Source organism: Hemibagrus wyckioides, linkage group LG03, assembly GCF_019097595.1.
Source record: "Hemibagrus wyckioides isolate EC202008001 linkage group LG03, SWU_Hwy_1.0, whole genome shotgun sequence".
In the NCBI taxonomy this organism is placed as follows: domain Eukaryota; kingdom Metazoa; phylum Chordata; class Actinopteri; order Siluriformes; family Bagridae; genus Hemibagrus; species Hemibagrus wyckioides.
This window is the reverse complement of record NC_080712.1, coordinates 8,149,150-8,174,327: the sequence shown is the minus strand read 5'-3', so window position 1 is coordinate 8,174,327 and position 25,178 is coordinate 8,149,150. Positions and strand designations below refer to the sequence as shown.

General features: G+C 38.2%; 1 protein-coding gene across 1 annotated transcript in view; it reads right to left on the bottom strand.

Annotated features, from left to right (window-relative positions):
* zgc:154142 (uncharacterized protein LOC555481 homolog) overlaps positions 1–22,034 on the bottom strand; it is a 41,444-nt gene extending 19,410 nt beyond the window's left edge. The window contains exons 1-8 of the mRNA XM_058381420.1: positions 21,894–22,034; positions 14,932–15,018; positions 13,215–13,308; positions 10,732–10,872; positions 8,977–9,074; positions 5,998–6,130; positions 5,711–5,902; positions 1,939–2,160 (exon numbers count right to left, since the gene is read on the bottom strand). Coding sequence (XP_058237403.1) covers positions 1,939–2,160; positions 5,711–5,902; positions 5,998–6,130; positions 8,977–9,074; positions 10,732–10,872; positions 13,215–13,308; positions 14,932–15,018; positions 21,894–22,034 — 1,108 coding nt within the window. The remainder of the gene's footprint in view (positions 1–1,938; positions 2,161–5,710; positions 5,903–5,997; positions 6,131–8,976; positions 9,075–10,731; positions 10,873–13,214; positions 13,309–14,931; positions 15,019–21,893) is intronic.
* Between the last annotated feature and the right edge of the window lie 3,144 nt (positions 22,035–25,178).

Sequence of the window (25,178 nt, the reverse complement as noted above, 5' to 3'; positions counted from 1 at the left end):
GCCGCAGCCAATGAACCGCAGAGCCGAAACAAGCTTGTACAGTATGTGATTGTCTTACCACAGCGTGGAAGACATTTTGAAACTCCATTTGTGTAAACTGTCAAAGCTGAGGTTTGTGCTCTGAATCTCAATATTTTTTCAGATGCCAATTACAAACGGAGCACATTTTTGTTCACCGTCATACTCTCTCTCATACTGTCATACTGTCATACCTACTGATACCTTTCCTGTCATCCACCCCCCCCCTTTCCGCCTCTTCCTGTTTCTTCCTGCTGTGTATTTAATCTGACAGAATCTGCCAAGAAGTCCTTGAGGAAGGTATGAGGGTAAAACACATACAGGCTCTCGGTCACTCCGAAACTCGGCAATGAGGGGAAATAATTTACTGCTTGCTAGCTCATTGCCTCTGTCTTCCTCCAGGGAAGTCTTCTGGACAAAACTGGAAAAGGGAAAAGCTATGCACTAAAGTCTCACACATCAAAAACTTTTTTAAATGCTGGCAATTCCTTGAGCATGGATTGCAATGTACAGTATAGGTTCACATAACTGATCCTGGTTTAGTGTTTCTTATATAACTGATCCGGTGATGGTCATCGTGAGATTCAGTACTCTTTGAGACGTGCTGTATTAAAAGCTCTGTGATTTTTAAATACAAATGCGAAAAGATATGAATCTGAAATTCTGCAGCACACTGATCCGTCTGTGGCACCAAACCCCTAGGACATCATCACTATCTCTATGATCAGTACTGTTAGAGGAAAAAGAGGCTTGAATGATGTAACCAAACACAAAATCCTGAAGTTGGCTGTCATCCTATATCCTATAATAGTCCTGACACTTTTTTATTTCTCCTCAAATGGCCATCACTGAAGAACTAAAAGTCCATGGGATGGAGATGGACCTGATACAGTGCCTCCTGTCTGTGCAAACTCAAGCCAAATCTCCACATGGTGTCGAGACGGCTCAGTGAGTTTCAGGCTGGATAAGTGTTCTGGATTGTATTGTACATATTGTGTAGATTAGGGTTTAGGTTTAAATATGACTTGGATCCGGTCCAGTTTCAACTCCTGGATGTTAAATTATGCAGCAAAGACTGTCTGTTTGTTCCTATTGAACGCACTCTTGAGGCAAACAGACCAAAAAGCCATGTCGTGTTAATGGAAAACAGGAACTCCTTTTCATGTGTCTGGTACAAAAGCAGTGACACTGGGGACTCCTTGCATCATAAATAAACCTCCTCACAGAATAAATCTCCTCACAGAAAAAATTTCATAACGTCAATGATCCTACATTTCTCTTCTCAGACTAATAATCAGCAGATTTGTTAAATGCACTGATTATTAGATTACAGTATGTGCAGCAACCCTGTGACTTTTATTATTATAGAAATAATAACCTACTGGATTAGAATGACAGCATTATAAAGATTTGCTTTGCAGCCAGCACTATAATCAGGGTTATAGGAAGTGAATTAAAACTTTCTGACCAATCAGAACTGAGAGTTCAAGTACAGTGTTATGGTATAATCCATCCAATATACTTCACTGATGCATTTTAGCATGACTGAAGAGATGCTCTGGTCACTTTGTTTGAATTTCAGGTCTAGTCAGAAAGTAATAGCTCTGCCAAACAAAACTGTGTCAAGCTCTTGCTTTCTAATTTTGCCCTGTAGCCACTATGCTATGTCAGCTAATTGCTAATAGAATGTCTGAGACGCAATCTTTCCTCTAAATACTGTGCATGCCTAAATCTATATCCCCATATATTTGTTTCAAATAACACAGTTAATCGCCATAATCTTATTGTTAAACAACAGTGAATACCTGTCTTCACACATTTGCAAACTCTTCATCCTGGCTAATGATCTCAAATAACTGAAAGAATATGAATATCAGAGCCGCTACTGTCACGTCCACAAGCAGATCCATTTGCTCTTACCCAGTGACTGCTGGCTGTCAGTGACTGTGAGTTTGTCCTGTTGGCATTGTCCAGCTTCACCCGTGATGGCTAAATCAGTGATGTGCAGTTTGACCAGAAGGTCCTCAGATACGCTGATGTTCCAGGAACACTGTAGATTTGCAGGATAGGCATTGGGAAAAGCCAGAGAGTGGATCTCACCTTTTCGACCGAAAAGATTTCCCTGAGAGCCGCAACCCGAATCTGTAGAAACAATAAGATAGAATGAAATAAAAATAATGTAGAATTATAATACTGTGAAAGTATGTGGATAAATGTCATATAAAACACACCCACACACACACATACACTAAATAGCACACAGTAACACACTAAATGAGGAATATCTGCAGTAAAATTATTCTCTTCGCATTCTCCATAAAAGAGAGAACAATAAATGTCACCCAGCTTCAAATATCATTTCAGTATTCAGGCCATTGCTCACTAATCCCTAACTCATATTAATCTTAGCATTAAGAAGAAAGTCAAGGCAAACAGAAGTTAATTTCATGAGCTGCCCTGTAGCGATTTTTATAAGGGAGAGATTGCACGAAAGTCAATTTGGCCTCTGTCGCTGGAGTACTTCAATCAAACTACTCTGAGTTAGAAAAGAAATGCACTCCATTATGTTCCATTATTTTACTAAAGTTTGTCAGGGTCTTTGGGTTTAAAGATTCATTAGCTGGAGAAAAACATGGAGAAAGTTATTGTTGTGATTTAGTCAGCTGCTGAGTGTAGAAAGCTTTCTGCTATTCTGTGTAATGACTTTCCAAAGAATCCTTTATATCAATTAATCATGGGAGCAAATAATCATAAAGCTTTAACAGAAACAGTCTACAACTATGAGCCTGGCCATAACTCGCTATGAGGAGATTTGGGATTAGTTTGGACCTTTCCAGGTTTCTTGCTGATGGATATTCAAGGACTAAATGGAGTTTGCTTATGCACCTACTGGAACATCCAGACAGTAAGACATTGCAAAAATCCATTATATTTCTGATCTTAGCAATTTTTCTGAGATAAAATAGTAAAAATGGCTTCATTTATATTTGGCATATGCCCTTATCCAGAGTGACTTACAACTTATCTCATTTTATACAACTGAGCAATTGAGGGTTAAGGGCCTTGCTCAGGGTCCCAGCAGTGGCAGACTGAATGACCTGGGACTCAAACTTCCAATCAGAAGCAATATCATCTTAACCACTAAGCTACCACATCCCCTACATGAGCTGCAACTGAAAGACTGGAGTCAGTAATCACGCCAAAGTCTTCTTTCATGCCAGAAAGACCATCCACATTTACTCTGTAATCAGAAAGCTTAATTCTAGCTGTATAAACTCCTAGTACAAGCACTTCTGTCTGTCAGAATTAAGTTAGAGTTAAGAGGAAGTTAATAAGCATCCACTGTCTAATGTCCTTTACACAGTTCTCCACATTATTAAGCTGGTGTCTCTCATCTGGCTTTGCTGAAACATATAACTGTGTTTCATCAGCATAACAATGCACAGAAATACCATGTTTATAAATAATTTTAACCAGAAGTATCATATATAAGTGGGCCTAAAACAGAACCTTGTGGAACACCGGACTTTGGTATGCATAGAGAAGTCACCATTTACATATGATAACAATCAGCGGAATAAGACTTGAGCCAGGAGAGGGCTGTTCCCTTAACTCTTTGTACCAAATGGAATTTGCTCCTGTTTTGTTGTGTCCATGTTCAGCATTGAATGTCCTTCATGCCATACTTCACAGTGGTGATTAATATGAAGTTCATAGACACCCAGTGCCTTTAGAATTTGTAGTTTTTCATGCGCATTTCTGTTTTTTATCTAGCCTACTAGGAGCAATATATTCATAGAAAAGTTCCAAAAAACAAAAAATGTATTTATTTACATTTTTTTTTTTTATGAGACCGAGCTATGAAAGTTGGGGGTTCAGGGGTTCATCAATTTATTAACATATAATTTACTCTCTGAACAAAAAAAACTATCACCTTTACATAATATGATAGATGATATCATTACATGGTATGCTTCCCTTCGCAGATCGCAAAAGAAAAATATAAATATTTAAATATATTGTGTAAAATAGATTACATTACTGTAATGCACTGTTATCTGGTTTGACTGAACAGCACTGTGATAAATCTACAAATTCCCACTGCAGGAATTTTAGCATCTATTATAGTTAGAATGAATGGAAAATCATCCTTCTGATATTTTCCTATAAATAGCGCAAAAAACTTTTTACGTCTTTTAACCACTAAGGAATCCTGTTTTTTTTTTTTAATGAATATCTCTGTACCCTGTTTCCCTGTTTTTCTTCCAGTGTCTGGTTTTGTATTTGCATTAATGCTATGTTAAAAATAGCATCCTTATATGCATTACTGTTTTTGTTTTTTTATAACCTCCTCCTTCTCTGTAAAATATCTCACCATTCTTAATAGCAAGGGTGAGAAACAACTGCATGCCTGGATTTCCTGATTCTGTTGACTCTTAATTGTACTTGGTATGTGAAATAAGACTTAATAAGCAAAGTGAATGTGTTGATTGTGTTAAGTCATTAGGATGCCTTAATGATGTATATTCAGATCAAACTAGAGCATGTCCTGAGTCATTAAGATATAAGTTGAAAACTGCACTCAACTAACATATAGTGAACCTTTTTTTATTGCTTATATATTTCCCACATTATGTAATTGTGACTATTTACCATATATAAAAGTATATAGTTATAGTTACATCTTGCTAAGCTCCTCTGTGGGAATGTTATCCATTGTACACTTTTCTGGTCACGAGCTTCAGAAAGTTGAACTTTCTGTTTAATACTTTGCCACACTTACTAACAAATGTGAAAAGTCTGGTTAGCGAGATGATTAGCAACCCCATCCCTTAGCTACTTCTCCAGTATCCCATGACAGCCAGTCTGGAACAGTGAAAGCTTACACATGCAAGGATAACAAATGCTAGCTGCTAATATATGTAGATATAGATAGATGCAAATGACTAGCTCACTCTGTCTGACAAGGGAACATCCTTCCTACCCAGAGGGTTTTGCTAATACTGCTCTCCTGTAGGAGTCCTGTCTCCTGATGGTTAAACTTAGAAACGAATGTTCACCTGCTGTCTTAAAAATGAGAGTAAATTCAACTTGAGGATAACCTTTGTTTCAGCTCACAAGTAGTCAAGACAATGGATTACTTTAGGTTACATTTAACTTATAAACTTCGGTATCTAAATATTATTGGGGCAGTATCTAATACCCCTCCCACCTCCATGTGGGACATGGGTGGCTCAAGTGGTTAAGGCTCTGGGTTGTTGATTGTATGGATGGGGTTCATGCCCCAGCGCTGGGACTGTAAGCAAAGCCTTTAACCCTTACTGATTCAGGGGTGCTCTATCATGGCCGACTCTGTGCTATAATCCAAAGCTGGGATATTTAACAAAAGAATTCTAAAGGCTTCTTCTCAGCTGGAGTTTAAAAGAAGAAGTTGTTCACATCACGTCCTGGAGCTTTCATTCTTTGCAGTGTCCTCATAACCACCCACAAGTTCTTTAAAGTTGTGCTAAAATGTATTTCAGTAAGACTTAGGCCCAATGAGAACATACTCATTTTAATTTAGAAGGGTAATTAAAAATAAATATAATTCAGGTATTAATCAGCATATGGCTATTACTGCAAGGGGAGTAAGAGACTGGAGGTGGTGTCAGAAAACTTCATGAGAGAAATCAGTTCAGAAGATGGGTTCAACTCTCACCTGTTGGTTCAGAGGTGCTGGGTGGCTTAGTGTTGGTGGGAGGTCTGGTAGTGGTAGTTGTAAAAGCCACACTGTAAACTGCACTAAAGCCCTTAGCGTTGTTGATTGAATCGCTTTTAAATCGCACCACCATTTCATTACCACTGGAAAGCACCGGGACTGGCACTTTTTTCCCGCAAAAGTGACCTGAAATCAGTGACAGTTGGTTGGTTGTTGTTTAACGGTTGCACCAAAAACACATATGATGACATTATAGTTGTTGCTATCAATTGGTGACTCACCAAGTATGGGAGCACTCACACCATCTGAATGGCCATCGAAGACATCCACAAAGTCGGAGCAGGAATCCGGGGCTAGGTCAAAGGCTGTGAAATTCAGGCGAATGTTCCCTCCATGTGGGACTGTTATCTTCCACTGGGGAATTGAAAACGGTTAAAAAAGGTTATAATAGAATAAGATAAACAAAACAGTATAATAACGATTAGACACTATGATTTTTTTTAAATACTATGACTGTCTCTTGCTCCAAAAAAACACTCAATACAGGTTACAGAAGTGAAAAGTGTGAAAAAGCCAATCAGATGCAGCGTTGGATTCAGAAAGGACAGCACATATCAGCTGCTACCTTGGTTGTTGGTGAAGTATCTGAGGCTGAGACTATTCCATTCTCAGTGCTGAAATATCAGTAATTTATCGTCTCCTGTGGCATGTGAAGCCGTTCATTAGTGCCAGTTCATTAGATTCTATCATGCTAATCAAAGTTGACAGAATTTGCTATGACAGAAATGATGGATGGCCCTGATCTGCTGATGGACCATGAACTGGAACTGGAATAAGTTAGAAATCATCCAGTCCCAGTCCTAGATATATAATATATTAGAAAGATATCCTATCTGCACTCCCTGTCATTTTGTTATGCTAGAAATGTGAAATTATGACAATTTTTTGAGATACTGTACAAACTAGAACCTTATTTAACTAGCTGTGTGTTAGCAGGTTATTCACTTTACCACTATGCTAGAAAATGACCGCTCATTTTCTCAGCTAAATGTTTAATTGCTAATTGAACAGCGTAGAGTACTGGGAAATGAAATTCTTCAGAAGATGAAGGGTTGTGATTCTGCTTGTTCTGCTTGTTTTTATTCCACTTATAGCACAGGATTTTTTTTTTTGTTAGAAACACATCGTACGTTTGATCATTTTGCAGCTAACTTTAATGTTGTGGAAAGTCCACAAAGCAACTGTTACAAAGCACTAAAATTCCTTAATTGTTAGATAAATATCTCCTCAAAGAAATCTGAACATATCAACCTTTACCTAACAATGCTCTGTGTAAATGGTTACTATAGAACCACTAGCACATGAATAGCAAGCAAACCGTGTTTTTGTTGCATTGTTAGCAGTAGTTCTAACTAGCTAAGTCTTAGCATGCTATTTGTTTAATCGTTATGCTAGGAAAAGTCGATGCCATTTCTAAGCTAAATTAGTAACAGTAGGCGTTGCTATGTTGTGCTGTATGCAGGGAATTTCCAAACTGTACTGTATTCAGGTCATTGTTGACGCTCTGATGTGTGTGTAAACAGATCCAAATTCATTTTCATTAAAGAGTTCGCTTCATTACATTTCAGGTTGTACACGGAGCAGATGCTCGGGCTTTGCGGCTAGAGAAAGTGCCGACATGTCCTGCTCAGGGCCATGACTACAGCGATCTGTCTGCATACAACAGACTTCATCTGGGAATTGAACATGCCGCTCAATGATTGCTGGCCCATTACCTTAATCGCTAAACCAATCTGCCTTCCACTCACACACACCACACACACACACACACACACACACACATAGTCTCTCTCACACTCTTCACTACCACACAAACACACACACACACACACTCACACGAAGAATTACCATCCAATTATAAACCCAGCGACTGCAATAGTGATTCAGATAATCCTGCTTTGTATGCGCCCTTATGTTGCCATGCAGCCGTCTGTTGTGCTGCAGCTTGACAGACTGACTGCAGATTAGCCGACGCGGGCGCTACGCCCAGCCAGATGGAGCCATGGAGCAGCAGAGAGGCTCCCGAGGATCCAAACTCCATAATCAAACAAGCTCATGTCACAGTCGCCTCAAAGGGATGTTTTTTTGGGGACTTGGTGATATGTGACTGAAATAGCTAATCACTTTCACACTTCACTGCCAATATACACATTATTAAAGTGACCGCTACACAAAAAGAGGCCCGGATCTACAGAGGTTCCAGAACCTTCTGAGGAACTAAAGTCTTTTGAGTAAGACTTGGTGTTTTCAGTGTTATTTATACTGTACTACAGGAACTGTGAACATTATCTAAAATAACAGACTGAAATTGTAGCATGTAGCAAAAATAAATAAATAAATTTTGCTAACACTGGAGACTTCGCCCAAAACGGAGCTCGAACCCGGATCATCCGTGGATGACGTGATCTCCCAGGCGCAGTTTATCAGCCCCATAGGCAGTATGAATTAAAAGCGCTGCTATATTAACAAAACTAAAACAGAAAACTGGACAAATGTAACGTGATTAACAAAACATAGCAAAAAAACTGTCCCTGTGTAAGTTGTTACTATACTGTAGCAGCAATATTGCATTAAAAAGAGTGGGTTAATATTAACCTGTGATTTAACTTATAGCTGGAAATATTCTCAATGATACCGTAATAGAATTAATCAACACCTTCTGGCCAATGAGAATTGAGAATTCAACAGCACTGTGCTTTAATAAGATCAAGTCTTAACCTAGATCATTTCTAATCTAGTCGGACGTACACATGACAGGACTTTTACCTCATACTGAATATTCCATGTCTGTTGTTTGTTTTTAGGAGTCAGAACTAAAAGGTTGCCTACAGAATTTTGCGACCGAAATTCAGAAGTTAACACACAATCCAGCACAATATTCAGAGGAGCTTTCCAAAATACCTGCAGATTACCTGGCCAAGACATGTCATGTGACATCATCAGTTAAAGCCCTATTTGATTCATGTGCATCAAATATGAGTACAGCTAGTCATTTAAGTAATCATATATGTGGTAGGAGTTTAAAAGAAGAATGCTCTGCTTGCAAGTTTGCCAGTTGAAGTAATTTTTGTTTTTCCAAAAAAATGGACAAAAACTTACAAAAATCACTGAGAAATTTGCATCTTTGGGCCACAACCTACACAATTTTGGAAACTAAATTTCAGAAATGAGTGAAACAGAAACAAAAGATCTGAGCATACCTGGTACATCACACCGTTCTCGTAGTTCTTCTCCGGGTAGCCTGGGGTCATCAGCTGCCCATGGTCACCCTGCAGAAAGCCACCAGCTCCTACGATATCTTGAAAGATGGGAAGAGTGTGGTTCTGAAAAGTGGGTCAGCTGGATGATGCCTCAGAGACATTGAGCTCTATGTGTTCTCATGCTGTCAGATCCTGACACACTTCTCCTGCTGCGGTTCCTCTCACCCTCCGGAGATTCCTCTCCATGATTTTCTGATTTACTTTCTGCTGTTGTTCCCATATGGATACTGTAATGTTCTGCACTTGCCCTTGCTTCAGCAGATACTATCATCTGGATTTAGATCTAATCTTAAACACTGCTCCTAATCTGGTGTCACCCAGATGAAGATGGTTTTGACTGATGAGTCTGGTTTCTCTCAAGGTTTCTTCCTCGTATCGTCTCATAGAGTTTTTCTCCACCACCATCACCTCTGGCTTGATCATTTTCTATATTACTGTGAAGCCGCTTTATGACAATGACTGTGAGTGCTATACAAATAAAATCGAATTGAATCAAATCTGTTCACACTGAGCATCCTTTCCACACACCTATTCCACAATACTATTTGTCTTTATCCTTCTACACTGTATTACTGTAATGATTTATAATCCCAACTTCTACGCTTCTGCCTCCCAGAACATGAGATACGTTCCTTATGTTATCTCAGAAAATTTAGAGCTCGAGAAAGCTTTCTATGAAAATGTCTATTGTTAAAAGTGCTATACAAATACGAATGAATCGAGTTGGGATATTACGAATCCCGTCTCTCTTCTGCGTCAGCGATGCAGCTGCTGGTTTTCTAGGTCAAATGCACACAGGCACACATCAAACTGCCTCAATCCTCATACTGAACAGAGTACAATTATTTTATTTTCATTATCACTCTGACGTAAAAAATCATTCCAAATGCAATCAGGTGAAGATGATGTATTCAAAATAACTCAAGCCCCGGGGACATAATGGGGTCTTCAAGATGGTGCTGAGTACGGTCGCCATGTTCCCAGCTCCTAAACTGTATTATTTTCATCACTTGACTTTATTTATTTATTTATTTATTTATTTATTTATTGTATCTGTATATTTTCCTTTAACTATTCTAATTTAACTTATTTTTAGGAATTTTACTCACTTTCTATCCCTGAGTAAACTTCAACATGACAATAAATCTGAAAATTCAACCAGGTATTATCATTCGTGATTTAAAAAACTGGATAAAATGTGTTGGAGCAGATGAAGCTGGTCTCTTTATTTCAGCTAAAGGTCTCTGTAAGGTTTAAATGGAATTTGTGCCTAATTTTGTGGTTGAACGTCTTCAGCATTGAATGTCTGTGTCGTGTCACACTCCAGTGGTGGTTAATAAGAAGCTCATATGAAAGTAGACACTCAGAGCTTTTCAGAATTTCTGCTTTTACCTAGCCTACTAGAGGCAATATATTCATAGAAATGCCCCTAAAACCAAAGTGATATCAATCCCATTTCTGCTCTCTGAGATTCCGCAAGTGCTTGCTCTCTAAAAAGGTTTGAAGGTGTGATCATCAACCACTAAAAATCTGTCTGAGGTTATCCAACAGATGGAAAAACACACGTCTCTCACTGAAAGCCAACAGAATCCTGACTCATTTTACATCAGACTTGCGGCAATAAAATAATTCATTTATTTATACTGATTGAAAATGTCTGAAGGCAGTGTATAGGTAAAAAAAGGGGTTAACTACCAGCAACTGTATTAGGGTCCACGGAACGGTACACGGCTTTGAATCCTTTGTCTGTGTATCTGCCGTTTGTATCGAAATGTACCTTCAAACTGTTTCCCAGTGATACTATCGGCTTAGGCTTGGACCGGCCGCAGTATTTCCCTGCAAAAATCAAAACAAAAACAAAATGATCAGACCGAATATGGTTCATATTATAACAATAAAAGTATTCCCTTTAGAAGGAAATAAAGGAACGTTCTGTATAAGGAAGTAATAATACAAACGGGAATTAGGCTTTGCTTCAATCAGAGTTTGTTTCTTTGACTTTTTAGGGGGGGAATAGAAAGAAACGGCATGGCAAATTTAGAGGGTAGGTAGGTTGGGGAAGGAGGGGTGTGAGCCACAAAAGAATAAAACTATCAGGGATGCTCTGTGACTCATTCAACCATTTTCATTTGATCTACTGCGGCAACGTTAAACTAAAATCCCACTCCCTGAAATCTAAAAGTTTCATCCAGATGACTCAGTCCTCCTTAAGATGCAGAGGAGGACGGCGCTGACTCCAGTTTAGTTAGGATGGATGGTGTAAAGTGGAACATTCCATCTGACCCAGAATCCCAAGTGGTTTGTGATGGGGGACTAATTTCAGGCATGACATCAAAGCACAATCTTCTTAGCCTCAGAGTCAGGAGGACTGCAGCTGAAGGGCTGGTGAAAGTGTGTGTGTGTGTGTGTGTGGCTTCTAACGTGGTCAGAGACTGCAATCAATATTTTATAAGCTATCAGTATCCAGAAAAAAAAATTTTCACAGCATGTCTCTATTTTGTGAAATCTCAGTAATTGCCCAGTTTCTATCAAATGAGAGATAGATAGTTTTGTTTAATTGTTTTGCTTCAATTCTAGATTAATTCTAAAATGAAAATCATCTCAAACTACTCAAGATGATGTATTGAGAGTCAGATCGCAACCCATACTGATGAGAATTGAGGACACTGTAGTGGTCTTGGAGTTGTAAGTGTTTTTGTGTATTACAGCATGGCATAATATTTTAATCCTGAGTTTCATACTTATAAAATTATAAACAGAGCATGTACAATGATCAGGCATAACATTATGACCACCTGCCTTATTGTGTTGGTCCCCCTTTTGCTGCCTAAACAACCCTGACCCGTCATGCACTGTATATTCTGACACCTTTCTATCAGAACCAGCATTAACTTCAGCAATCTGAACAACAGTAGCTCATCTGTAGGATCGGATCACACGGGCCGGCCTTCACTCCCCACGTGCATCAATGAGCCTTGGCCGTCCATGACCCTGTCTCCGGTTCACCACTGTTCATTCCTTGGACCACTTTTCTTAGATACTGACCACTGCAGACCGGGAACACCCCACAAGAGTTGCAGTTTTGGAGATGATCTGATCCAGTGGTCTAGCCATCACAATTTGGCACTTTGTCAGACTCGCTCAAATCCTTACACTGCTTCTAACACATCAACTTTGAGGACAAAATGTTCACTTGCTGCCTAATATATCCCACCCACTAACAGGTCCCATGATGAGGAGATCATCAGTGTTATTCACGTCACCTGGCAGTGGTCATAATGTTATGCCTGATCGGTGTAAATGTGTTGGGTTGGGAAAACCCTTTGCGTCATGAAGTATAATGAATTAAAACTTAAATATTGCATGATAAAAATACATCATTGAAGAAATTTTATAAGTTGCTCCTGGTTGCACAATTGCACTCGACTATATAATACACATCTATATTACATATATTATAAATATTATATAATCCACATATATATTACAGAAAAGAAATGATTTATGATCACACTCTCTGGTGTCACCCAGATGAGGATGAGGTTCCCTTTTGAGTCCGGTTCCTCTCAAGGTTTCTTCCTCATATCGTCTCAGGGAGTTTTTCCTCACCACCGTCACCTCTGGCTTTCTCATGAGGGATCAGTTTCAACGTAAAATCTATCATTTCCTGAACTGATATATTTCTGTAAAGCTTCTTTGTGACAATTTCCACTGTTAAAGCGCTATACAAATAAAATATCATTGAATTAAAGCGTTGGAAAAGATGATCTGTCAATAAAAACAAGATTTAATGCTGTGAAATAAACCTTAAATAATGTATACAGATGTTTTTGGAATAATAAACCTGAATGTGTGTGATATGCATAAATGTGAGAAACTCCATACTGAATACTGCTCATAATCTTAAAACTAAGCTATAATCCTCAGTATTCTTTGTGCAGAATAAACTTCACCTCGCACCCAGTGTCTAAGGAGTGTCATGGCCTAAAAATCTTGGAAGCACAGAGCAGCATGTGTAAAAGCCGGGTATACACACGGCCGGGTGTTCCCCAGCCTACTGATTTCCTCTCGATCCTGATCATCACTACTGGAGAAAAACACCACTTTCACATGACTACACTCCTGCCTAAAAACACTGCCGCCTAAAATAAGAAGTTAGGATATCATGGGATTCTCACCGATGATCCCTATCTCATCCTGGAGTGTTACGGCTTCTGTGCCGCACGTGTCTGATTCCTCCAGAGAGATGTCTTGGAGCCACAAAGCGATCACCTGGGGATATAAACACAAGCAGGTTGTTAGTTTAATTAAACAGAAAATGGATGGAGGTTGCATACACATTCTCACAGCCTGTTTTCCATATCTCTAATTAAAAATTAGACGCCTTTTTCATGACTCAAAAACAAATAAGGATGCGTTTTCTAGTATAAGCTCTTCACCGTAAGGCTTATCACCAGACAGTTCTCTGATTTTTATAAACCCACAGCACAAGTTTCAACCATCATTAAGGTCTATACAATTTTAGATATTTTATATAAACTTGTAGAATAAATAAAATAAAAATTTGACCCCCCCCCCCGTGGTGGCTGGGGCGTGGTTAAGAGCTGCTCGTGAAATTGTGGGCGGAGTCTGAGGGACATCCAGCTTTTCTTCCTTCACTGCTCCTTATATAAGTTAATACTATAACATTTAGTTATAACAATTCTCTTGACTTATTTTTCCACCTCTTTACAAAATGCATGTAAAATATGGCGAGGCAAACCGTCACTAAATTCCTGGGCAATATTCGCAGAAAAAGTGTCCACGGATTCACTCTTTGAAAATCTACCAGAAATAGTAGACCATCCAGGTACCTCTGGGACGCTCATTTCAACATACTACGATTTGGGACACATTAATTCTAATCCCGGAAACTATTTAGGACGGATAGTAGGCGAATTGGGACGCAGCATGTGTGTCTAGCAATGAGGCATGAAACATAGAGCAGAGAGAGAGAGACAGAGAGAGAGAGAGAGAGAGAGAGAGAGAGAGAGGGAGAGAGAGAGACAGAGAGAAAAAGACAGAGAGAGAGAGAGAGAGAGAGAGAGAGGGACAGAGAGAGAGAGAGAGAGGGACAGAGAGAGAAAGAGAGAGGGAGAGAGAGAGAGAGCGAGAGAGAGAGAGAGAGAGAGGGACAGAGAGAGAGAGGGACAGAGAGAGAGAGGGACAGAGAGAGAAAGAGAGAGGGAGAGAGAGAGAGAGAGAGAGCGAGAGAGAGAGAGAGAGAGAGAGCCAGGGGTGCAGAGAAAAGCGACTTTCTCCAGCAGCCTCCTGCTGAGCTTGTGTGTGTGTGTGTGTGTGTGAGAGAGAGAGTTTGAATTTTTTTAAGTTTTTGTTGACGTTGAATTATTCCAGTTAACAGAGTTGCCGAGCTGAAAAGCTCAAACAAAAAGCCTAAAATAAATGCAACTCTATTCTCTCTCTCTCTCTCTCTCTCTCTCTTATAAGCCTGCCTCCTGAGATCTTATTCCCTTATTCGCCTCACGGCGAAAAGGGTATCACAACCCCTTAATATTTCACATTATGTAGCTACACCTCTCACCTCTACCACCAAAAATTGAAAGAGTATTAATTTGATCTTATTTAAAGTTACATCATCTCGTCTTAAGGTCCAGTAACAGAACAGATGCGGCACGTCAAAATTTGTCAATTAGTCTTAATTGCATGTCAAAAACGCTAACACTTTGCCTTCTGAGACCGTCTTTAGGCTCTAGCGTGAAACCTAGAGCACAGCTTTGACTCCAAAACAGGAAATTTCTATCAAACATTTATACAACACAGTCCATTGTCTGTTATTGTATTTTAATAAGCTCGCTTTGTTGCCTGTTCAGTCTCCAGACTCTTCAGGTTGCTCACCTTTTTGCTGTCCACAGTGATGGTCCAGCTGCAGCTCACACTTCCGGGGTAATTTTCACTGCCAAACTCCCCTATCTCACCCGTCAGCTGCACCGGAGACACACATATGGAATCCCTTGAATCCTCCCCTGCACACAGTCAATCACAATATACACACACACACACACACACACACTCAAAGTCATCTCTGTGAACTAATTACACTGAAACATCACCCTGTGGCTGACATCAACCATATGAATATGAATTATAATTTATATCTCATTCGTCTGAAGGTGTTGATTAATTGTCTATAAAAAACAGCTTGGACATAATGACAGCTGCAGTTCAAATCACAGCGTTATGTTAACACTCACAATCTAATCTAACTTAAGCACATCTGGTGTGTGTTGGTTGATATCCTGAGGTTTTCCTGGAAGAAGGGGTTTTGGTGAACACGTATGGATTCACTGCCACCTTCACCTGCATGAAGCAGTTACTAAAGATGAATAAATCTCCTCAGGGTTGGTGCTTTGTAACAGTCAGAGCTGAAGCTCTCAAGTTTTTGTTTTGCGATTTCTCAGTAATTGTCTTTTTTACTTCAAGGCGAAGAGATAGGCGACTGTTTTATACCATATCTTGCTTCATGGACGTTCCATGACATTAAAAGTAACTGTGAATGCACTAAAAGTGAGTTGTTCATTAACAATCGTTGAAACATCACAATCGTTGGTGAATTATTAATTATTTATGAATTATATCACAACACTAAATCTTGTGGAAATGCTTCGGCTTTGGAGCAGTGACTCTGCTTAGACACCACACCAACCCCAAAGTTGATTATTTTCCTATACCAGAGTAGATGTTTTATTACTTACATAGGAGATAATGATATACACTATCTGACAGTACCAGAATTCCACAATAATTACAATGTACATTAATATAATACCATGTGCAATATGTTCTAGTTCCCTAGCACTATTCCCCTATTCCCTATTACATTTATTTTTCATTTATATTTTATTTATACACCAGTCAGGCATAACATTATGACCACTGCCAGGTGACGTGAATAAGACTGATGATCTCCTCATCATGGCACCTGTTAGTGGGTGGGATATATTAGGCAGCAAGTGAACATTTTGTCCTCAAAGTTGATGTGTTAGAAGCAGGAAAAATGGACAAGTGTAAGGATTTGAGTGAGTTTGATGAAGGGCCAAATTGTGATGGCTAGACGACTGGATCAGAGCATCTCCAAAACTGCAGCTCTTATGGGGTGTTCCCGGTCTGCAGTGGTCAGTATCTATCAAAAGTGGTCCAAGGAAGGAACAGTGGTGAACCGGCGACAGGGTCATGGACGGCCAAGGCTCATTGATGCACGTGGGGAGCGAAGGCTGGCCCGTGTGATCCGATCCAACAGACGAGTTACTGTTGCTTAAATTGGGTCAGATGGGTCAGGGCTGTTTTGGCAGCGAAAGGGGGACCAACACAATATTACGCAGGTGGTCATAATGTTATGCCTGATTGATGTATTTTCGAATACATTTGTGTATGTATAGTTTATTTTTAATTTATATTTCATTTCAATTTATTTTTTTCTAGTAATCTGAAGCAGTCTCTGGCAAAAGAGTTTCCTTCGGGATTAATAAAGTTATCTTATCTTATCTTATCTTATCTTATCTTATCTTATCTTATCTTTTTTATCTGGATGAAGGTTTGTGGACACCTGACCATCATGCTAATGTGCTTGTCGAACATCCCATTCAAAATTTATGCTTATAATAACCAACACTCCCACTGGAAGGCTTTCCAGTTGATTTTAGTGTGTGTTACTGTGTGGATTTGTGTTCATTCAGCTACAATCACACTAGTGAGTGTGAAGAGGTCTGGAGTTCAGCCAGTGTTTCAGTTCAGTTCAGTAGGTGTTCAGGTCAGGGCTCTGTGCAGGACATTCGAGTTCTTCCACTTCTAATTTGGTACACTGTGTGTCTTCATGGAGCTTGCTTTGTGCAGAGGAGCACGGTCATGCTGGAACAGGTTTGGGCTTCATAGTTCCAGTGAAAGGAAAATGTAATGCTACAGCATATAAAAATATTTTATACAGTTGCTTTGTGGCAACAGTTTACTGCAGAGTCAGATGATCAGGAGTCCACAAAGTCCACTTTTAGCTATATAATGTAGAAAGGTTACATATACCCACTGGCTTCTATAAGCATGTCTAAAATTTGGTTCATAATTTGGTTTTATTTCAGAGTACACAAAGTTTATAGTAGTGGGGAGTCCAGTTGCCCTTCCTGTTCCATTACATTATCCTTTTATAGTGTTAAAAACTTCAAGAATGATAAGTTTTCGTGTTTGCATTATTTTGAGCTTGTACAACCTGAGGCTAACCGAAAATAAATAACCGAATACAGCAGCAAGACGTGAGAAAGCATTTCAGCAGTTTTTCTAGCTGTTCATTTTGATCGAAAGGTGAACCAGCAATGAATGGCTGCAGCTCACAATACCTTTTTATTTATTTGCGCTCTTTTAAATGGTGCTCTAGTGCTTTTGCAGTTGTCTGTTAGGAGAGCTTGTATACAAAATGTGTGATGCAGAAAGATGGTCTGTTAAAGGTTTTCCTTCCATATCTAACCTAAAGGCTGTATTTATGATTCATGTCAGATAGTAAATTAAACTTTTAACAAATGTGCAGTGTCGAAGTTGCTCTTGGCAGATTTAGATGAGCTTATTTCTCCCTCCTATTTATTTATTTATTTATTTATTTATTTATTTATTTATTTATTTCTCCTAGCGTTTATTTAACGCTAATGATTTTCAAGCCGACTTGACAGCAGCACAGAATAGGATGAGGGTGGTATTATTTTAAATGTACCATAAAAGCTGTTTTCTGCTCTACTAAGTCAAGACTTTTCAGTAGATTACTATAAAGTAAGATGTGACATTTGGCAAAAGAAGCGCAGTAATGGATATGCTGTGTTTTTAAATGATTCCCCTACATGATTCATTGATTTTCACAAATGATTCTTATACATGATTCATCAGTTTTCACGTATGATTCTTCTACATGATTCATTTATTTTTACACGATTCTTCTACATGAGCCGTTGATTTTCACATGTGATTCTTCCACATGATTTATTTATTTTCACACACGATTCTCCTACATGATTCATTTATTTTCACACACGCTAAATAAATGAATCACGATTTATTTTCACACAAGATTCTTCTACATGATTCGTTGATTTTCACACATGACTCTTCTACATGACTCGTTGACTTTCACATGTGATTCTTCTACATGATTCATTTATTTTCACACATGATTCTTCTACTTGAGTCGTTGATTTTCACATGTGATTCTCCTACATGATTCATTTATTTTCCCATGTGAATCCTTCATATGATTCATTTATTTTTACAAATGATTCTTATATTTTTGCAAATGATTCATTGATTTTTATATGTGATTCTTTTACATGACTCATTTATTTTCACGTGTGATTCATTGATTTTCACATGACTCATTGATTTTCACATGTGATTCATTCATTTTCACATGATTCATTGATTTTCACATGCGATTCTTCCACATGACTCATTTATTTTCACATGATTCACTGATGTGATTACCCACAAAATCATTACACAAAAAATCATGGTTCTTATAGCACGAAACGTCCTGCCTGCAGCATGTTTAGAAGAGAGTACTGCAATTTAATTTATCATGTAATGATGAGACTCATATCATCCAACCGTAAGTGAAAATCCTGCAGTGCTGACAAGCCCAGATGGTTTGATGAATTGTACATGGACAGGATCATAAATTAGTTTCATATTAGTCTCCTATTCTATCATTTCCTAATCCTTAATTCTTACCGCGTCCAGATCTTTGAAAATGAAAGATTAAGCACATTTGAATACGTAATTCAGACTGAGAAACGGAAATGCAATTGAAAGGAATAAACAAATAAACCATTTAACTAACGAGTCTCCTAAGAGCACTATCTCCACCTGGAAGAAGCTAACCTACATTGCGATGTTTTCCTCGTGTACATCTTGTGTCTCTGAGGCTGTCAGTGTAAACTGTGACCAGTGGCTGAACATATCAGTGCCACTCTTTTCTGTAAAAATCTTTCTCCTCTCCTGCACCTGATGGATGTATGCCACCAGAGAAGATTCCAGAATGTTCTCTGTGCATCTCACCCTCAGAAGTGTGAAGCGATGTTTTCATGTTCTCACACTAACAAGAGTGCTGCAGAGCTGAAACTATTGCATTGATTTGTGAAAAAAGCTCTCTGTTATATTCGGAGAGGCATCAATACCATTTATTTTCAGACCAAGTATGAGTACAGGCACGGTTTACTTCAAATATATATATATATATATATTTCTGATTGTGATACTGGTAGGAGCATTAGGGCCATTTTTTTAGCTCTGTTTTTGTTGGTTGCTCTTGTCTACTGCTATGAATGAATTCCTTGTGTTGAGATTTATGCAGCATTTAAACATTAGGTTTAATAAAGACTGAGTCTCCCTGAGCGCACAGAAGAGTATCAGCGAGAGTATTCATTAAAAACGTGCCGTGAATTCCACCTCGACTCATGATCCAGACCTTGGTGAAGGAAAACTAAGGAACCTGTTACATCTTGACATGTAGTTAAATAGCTGGATAATATATATATATATACTGTTGACTTTTGGGGCTGCAGTGTTTTGGAAATTCAACCTGCAGAAAATTGATTGTTGAAAGGAAAGAGAGATTCTCTGGTATGACGTTGGTCTATTGGGAATTAAAGCTAGTTTAATGCTACTTTCATAGCAAAGGTATTTATTTTGACATGGACGGAGTATCATGTTTAAAATCCTCCTGTGCTATGCTATTTTCAAACCACTTTGGTCCAGAATGTCGATTTTCTGACCCAAGTTCTATCCCCTTTCCTAAAAATGAATATACTTATTAACCTGCGTTGTTGTTGCTGAATATAAATCAGTTGCTTATCCCAATATTACACATACTATTAGTTTGATAGATATATTAGCTAATAAATATGTAAATAAATAACAGTTAAGCTAAATATAATTAACTTAATAAAGATTGAGAGTTTTTGTCTTAAGCCCATTTGCATTAAGTTTTGTCAAGAAGCTAGAAATTTCTATCTGGAGAATTGTACATTGTAATGTGATGTACGTATATCACTATGGAAATATTAAAGCAAAAAAAATATCAGTTAGATCTTTGATATCTATTGCATATCTAGTACATTGACTCCACCCCTTTTTTTAGTCTCGACTAAATGTTGCATACAAACATGCAATAAGTCGAGGACTTATTTTCGCACTGTGGTCACTAAAATCAGAACGATAGTCTTGCTGTCTATGAATAATCTCTAGAGCAGGTTCTGGTGGCGCATTTTTCAGTATCTATAAAATAATCCTCATCGTAAACAATCAACAAACAATCTATCACACACTGAAAACACACTATGTAGCTGTTGATCTTGTATATCGCAGTACATCATCAGGATCCTCAAACTTTATTCCAATTCAGTCGTAGATCTAGATCATGTATTCAGATTTCTTTCCATTTTGACAGTATTAGCTGAATGCCAGCACTGTCAGCACAGATTAGCATTCATTAAGCGAAAACCCATTTTAAATATGGCTTCAGGCCATGGTAATTCAGTTAGGCCTTGCTGAAGGGAGCAAAAGTGCAGCACTACAGTAATATCAAACTTGGGTCATTTAATTATTTTTCCTAAATGAGATAATAGATCAGACTAGCTCCCTGGAGCTAATGGAGGTAGCATGCAGTAGCCTGTGGGAGAGGATTACTCACAATTCAATTACAATTACTCTTCAGCGTGATCTGGTGATTGTGGGTGATATTGTCACGTAGAGGTGATACAAGAGGTGGTACTCTGACACTTCATTTACAAAAAGAGAAGTTACTAGAAAGAAAAGGGTTTTTTTCCTGTTGAAAATTAAATCAGTGAACATGGGCAGTGAACACTAAACATTTGACCTTTACATATACAGTATGTTTCAAATTTATTACACACTTTATTTCATTAAAAAACATTTTTATTGATTGTATAATATATATAGATATATCTAGTGTATATCTATATGAATAGTGCACCTTGAACCTATTGATCTTAATGGGCTGTAGAACAACTTAATTTATACACCTAGATATTTAATGGGAATTAGAAGGGAGAAAAAGGTTCATTAACTTCAAGAATTGTGATGTAGGTAACTTAAGGTGACATAGATTAATGGTGTATCCATGAAGCCAGGGACTTCAGTATGTCCTTAAAAAAAAAAAGAGTGTCATCTCCATACCTGGGTTCTTGTGATTCTGATTAATTTGTCTGTCGTATCCATTTTAAAATACAATGTCTGCATGGTAATTATCATAGGAAGTCTATCCTTTAGATTAGCCAAAGCACCTAGTAGCTTGTTATTGTGTTAGGATGTGGGAAGAAACCGGAGAACCCAAAGGAAACCCACACAAACGGTGGATGGAGAAATATTCAAAATTCTGCACAGATGACTGGCTAAATAAATAGCAACCTGAGCTTAGGACCAAACTGGGGGTCCAGTTTGTAATATAATGTATAATAGACATACCATGTGTTCAGGCATGCATATATTTCTGACAAAGTAACCAGATTTGGAGAAAAGAAAAAGTACCAGCGAGTGCAGGTACCTAATAAAGTGGCCACGAAATATACTTTTGCAATCTAATTAATCATTAATCATTCATTTATTAATTCATTCATTTGCATATTGTTTGTATGTATTTTGTATTCTGCAATATATCTCTGCTATGTCAATATTATTTGAAAATTGTTCTGCACAATTTTCATTTCTTTTTCTAACACTTCAGGCTAATGGATTTATTGTGATTTGTCTGGCACTTTTCAGTTCATTTTTTTTTTAAATTCATTATCACTATATGGCATTTTATATACCTTACCTCCTTCATTTCCACCACTGGCTCCATTGCCCTCTGTGACATAAACCACAACCAGGCTGATGGAGGCTGCAGTCATAGCCACAAACAGAACAATGAGGCTCTTCTCCAGGGAACTCAATCCAGTCCTCAATGGCATCTTGCTCTTCTGGCTTTTCCACCCACGATTCGCCTTCAGGTGGACGAAAACTGCCACGCAAAGCTGTTTTCCCAGATACTTTCTCTATGACTATAAATGTCACTCGCTGTTGAACTTTGTAAGGCTGTACTTTGTTCTCTGGCAGGCTGGCAGACTGCATCTTCTAATCTCCTGCTAGTGATAGAGATCGCTTGTTGCTATCAGTCCTGGAGCTTTACGGCGATAGCAGGGTGTGAGTTCAGCATGTAGTGTACGATGAAATTTATATTGCTCTTTGATTTAGATTGAGATTGAGAGAAAAAATGATTTAGTGTGTGTTAGAAAGTGAAAGTTATTAATAACTTCACAAAATATCAATCATAAGCAATAACCACTTTTTTTTTTTACAGCATTTGTCCCTTATCTAGAGCAACTAATATTGATCTCATTTATACAACCAAGGGATAAAAGTTTTGCTCAAGGGCAATGCAGTGCTGGGATTTCAACCTATGACCTTCTAATTGGTTGTCTAACCATTGAGCTATAAACCAGAGCTCCCTGTTTTCTTTGAACGTTTTGTCTTTCTTAATATCTAGGACATGAAATTGGACTAACATTGAATCTTTTCAAGTTCTTCAGATGTTCTTCTGATAATCTTATCCAATAAAGTCCCATAGATATGCAGAAAAACATCTTTATAACACCAGGCAAGTGAAGTGAAGAAGAAAATTGTTGGAGATAAATTCAAAAGTTCACAAAACAGAGAGCTACAGACAATGTTTGACAAATTAAAGGGAAAACAAAACAGTAAGTGAATTTTGTTATATACTGGGCCAACAGGAATCAGAAGAACTGTTTTAATGTACTCTAGAAATGTACTGGCAGGGGAAAATCGTTCTTTTTATAGATTTCCCTTCAGTTGGTGTTCGGATAATGGACAATGGTTGGACAACGGAGAGCACTGTCTAATAGATCTCTATAAAAAGTCTTCAGTTAGGCTGAAATGAAGAGTTTGAGTCATCTTTAAAGATTTTATACTGATTTTTAGTGACAATTCACTCTAAGAGGAGCCAAACCATGCAATAAACACCACCACATCATAACAGAGTCACTGTTTTTCCTTTAATTCGTCACAGTAGACTAATTAATGTGATGTAGCAATGCTAAATATTATAATGACTCCCAGTAATAAAACCTCAACACTCAGATATACAATTTAATTAACTACTAAAACCAAAACCTAATAACTGGAAAGAGTGCATCATTTTTCTCCTTTTAAATTCTCACATTTTAAATTCTCACATCTTGCAATTTCTAAGGTTATTAATAACAGGCATCTTATCCAACAGGGTGAAAAAAGCATGGTGGTTTTAGAAGAATGCTGATTGTTCATAAGATAATGAATGTTTATAAACCAGTGGATGGGAATTCCCTCAAATGGCATCTCAAATGAAGTCATAATCCAACTTTGTTGTCTAAATGTGTATAATGTCACTACAATGCCTGAATTTTGACTAGTCCACTCATTTTCCTAAACCTGCTACTAGATTCAAGTCGATTCTTAAAGATGGACTTTCATGCTGTTTTTTTAATGCTGGCCTTCATGCACAGAATGAAGGATCAGAATGATCCCACTTTCCATTTCTGAAGTGGTAATTACGAGTACTTACACATGCGTTGTTGTGGGAAAGACCATGAAACATGGGCGACACCAAGTTCATTTCCACCTTTTTCTTTATTTCTTTTACGTTTATTCTGAAACCATACCATATATTACAGCTAACAGCCTGGTATGGAGCCAGTCTCTGAACATGAACAAAACAAAAGAGATGACTGTTGACTTCAGGAGTGCACAGAGCTACCATTCTCTGCTGAACATTGATGGATCCTCCATGGAGATTGTCAAGAGCACTAAAAAAGTTAAGTAGTCTTTATTTGTCACATATACATTACCACACAGTGAAATTCTTTCTATGCATATCCCATCCTTGGATGGGTTGGGGTCAGAGCACACTTCACAATCCAACGGTGGCAGCATGGCAGTGCTGGAGCTTGAACCCTGATCTTCCAATCAGCAACACAGTCTTGAGCCCCATATTCCACACCAAATTCCTTGGTATTCACCTGCAGGAAAACCTCACTTGGTTCCTCAACAGCTCAGCAGTGTCTCTACTTTCTGCCAAGAATGAGGAAAATAGCTCTGCATTTTATCCAGCAGGCATAATAAAGTGGTCCTGTGGAAACGTTTATTCACTTCACTGTGCACTGCACCAGCTATATACGGTAGAAAACGACAAAAAATCTTCTGGACTTGATTTGATAATACTCAGTTGGCAAGCTTGCTCACCTTGTTGAAAGTTTTGGGAAAACGCTCATCTCAGAAACTCGGGTATCAAAACTGTCTCTGAGTTTCTTAGGCATAATTACGACTTGAGTGATCATTCATGCACAACTTCCTAGTGGGAAACTCATATTTACGATAATTTCAATAGTATGTAAAGTCAGCATAACGCCAGTAAATTCAACGGACCAGCCAAAACAGGCTAATGACTATAAGAATATAATGATAAATATAATATAAGATTATCTTTCAACACTGTTATTATTAAGGTTGTATTTCATGCATTAATGGTGTATTTTGACCCACCAACCTTTTCATTAACCTTCAACATTTTCATGAATCTTCATCACACAGCATATGCTGATTATCTGAGAACATCTGTCCATGACTGTTGTTGGATTACAAATTTATAAAATGTTAAATCTAGGTTCCAACGTAATAGTATATTTACACTGGGTTTTACATTTTGAGGTAAAAATGGTGACATTCTAAGAAGATCAAGTCTGGCAGCCCAGGTGTCTGAGACATTAACCTTTTGTCTGTATGTACTTCCTGACCACCGGGCAGGGTCCCAGGTTAAATGTGAATGCTAATCTCAAGCCCAGGCTGTGCCTTTGTCTCTATGATAATGTGAAGGTCTGGGTTGCAGTTGCATGCTTTGTTTAGATTGTCTCCACCTCTATGTATCCCTCCCCCTGGAAAAGTATAAATTCTACAGTGCTGAAACTATAGTCAGACTTGGATGACTACAGCGACGCACAGTGAGTTCTCAATAAAGAGTAACTTCTGCTTGAAAGATATCCCAACGTCTCCTGGTCTCTGCT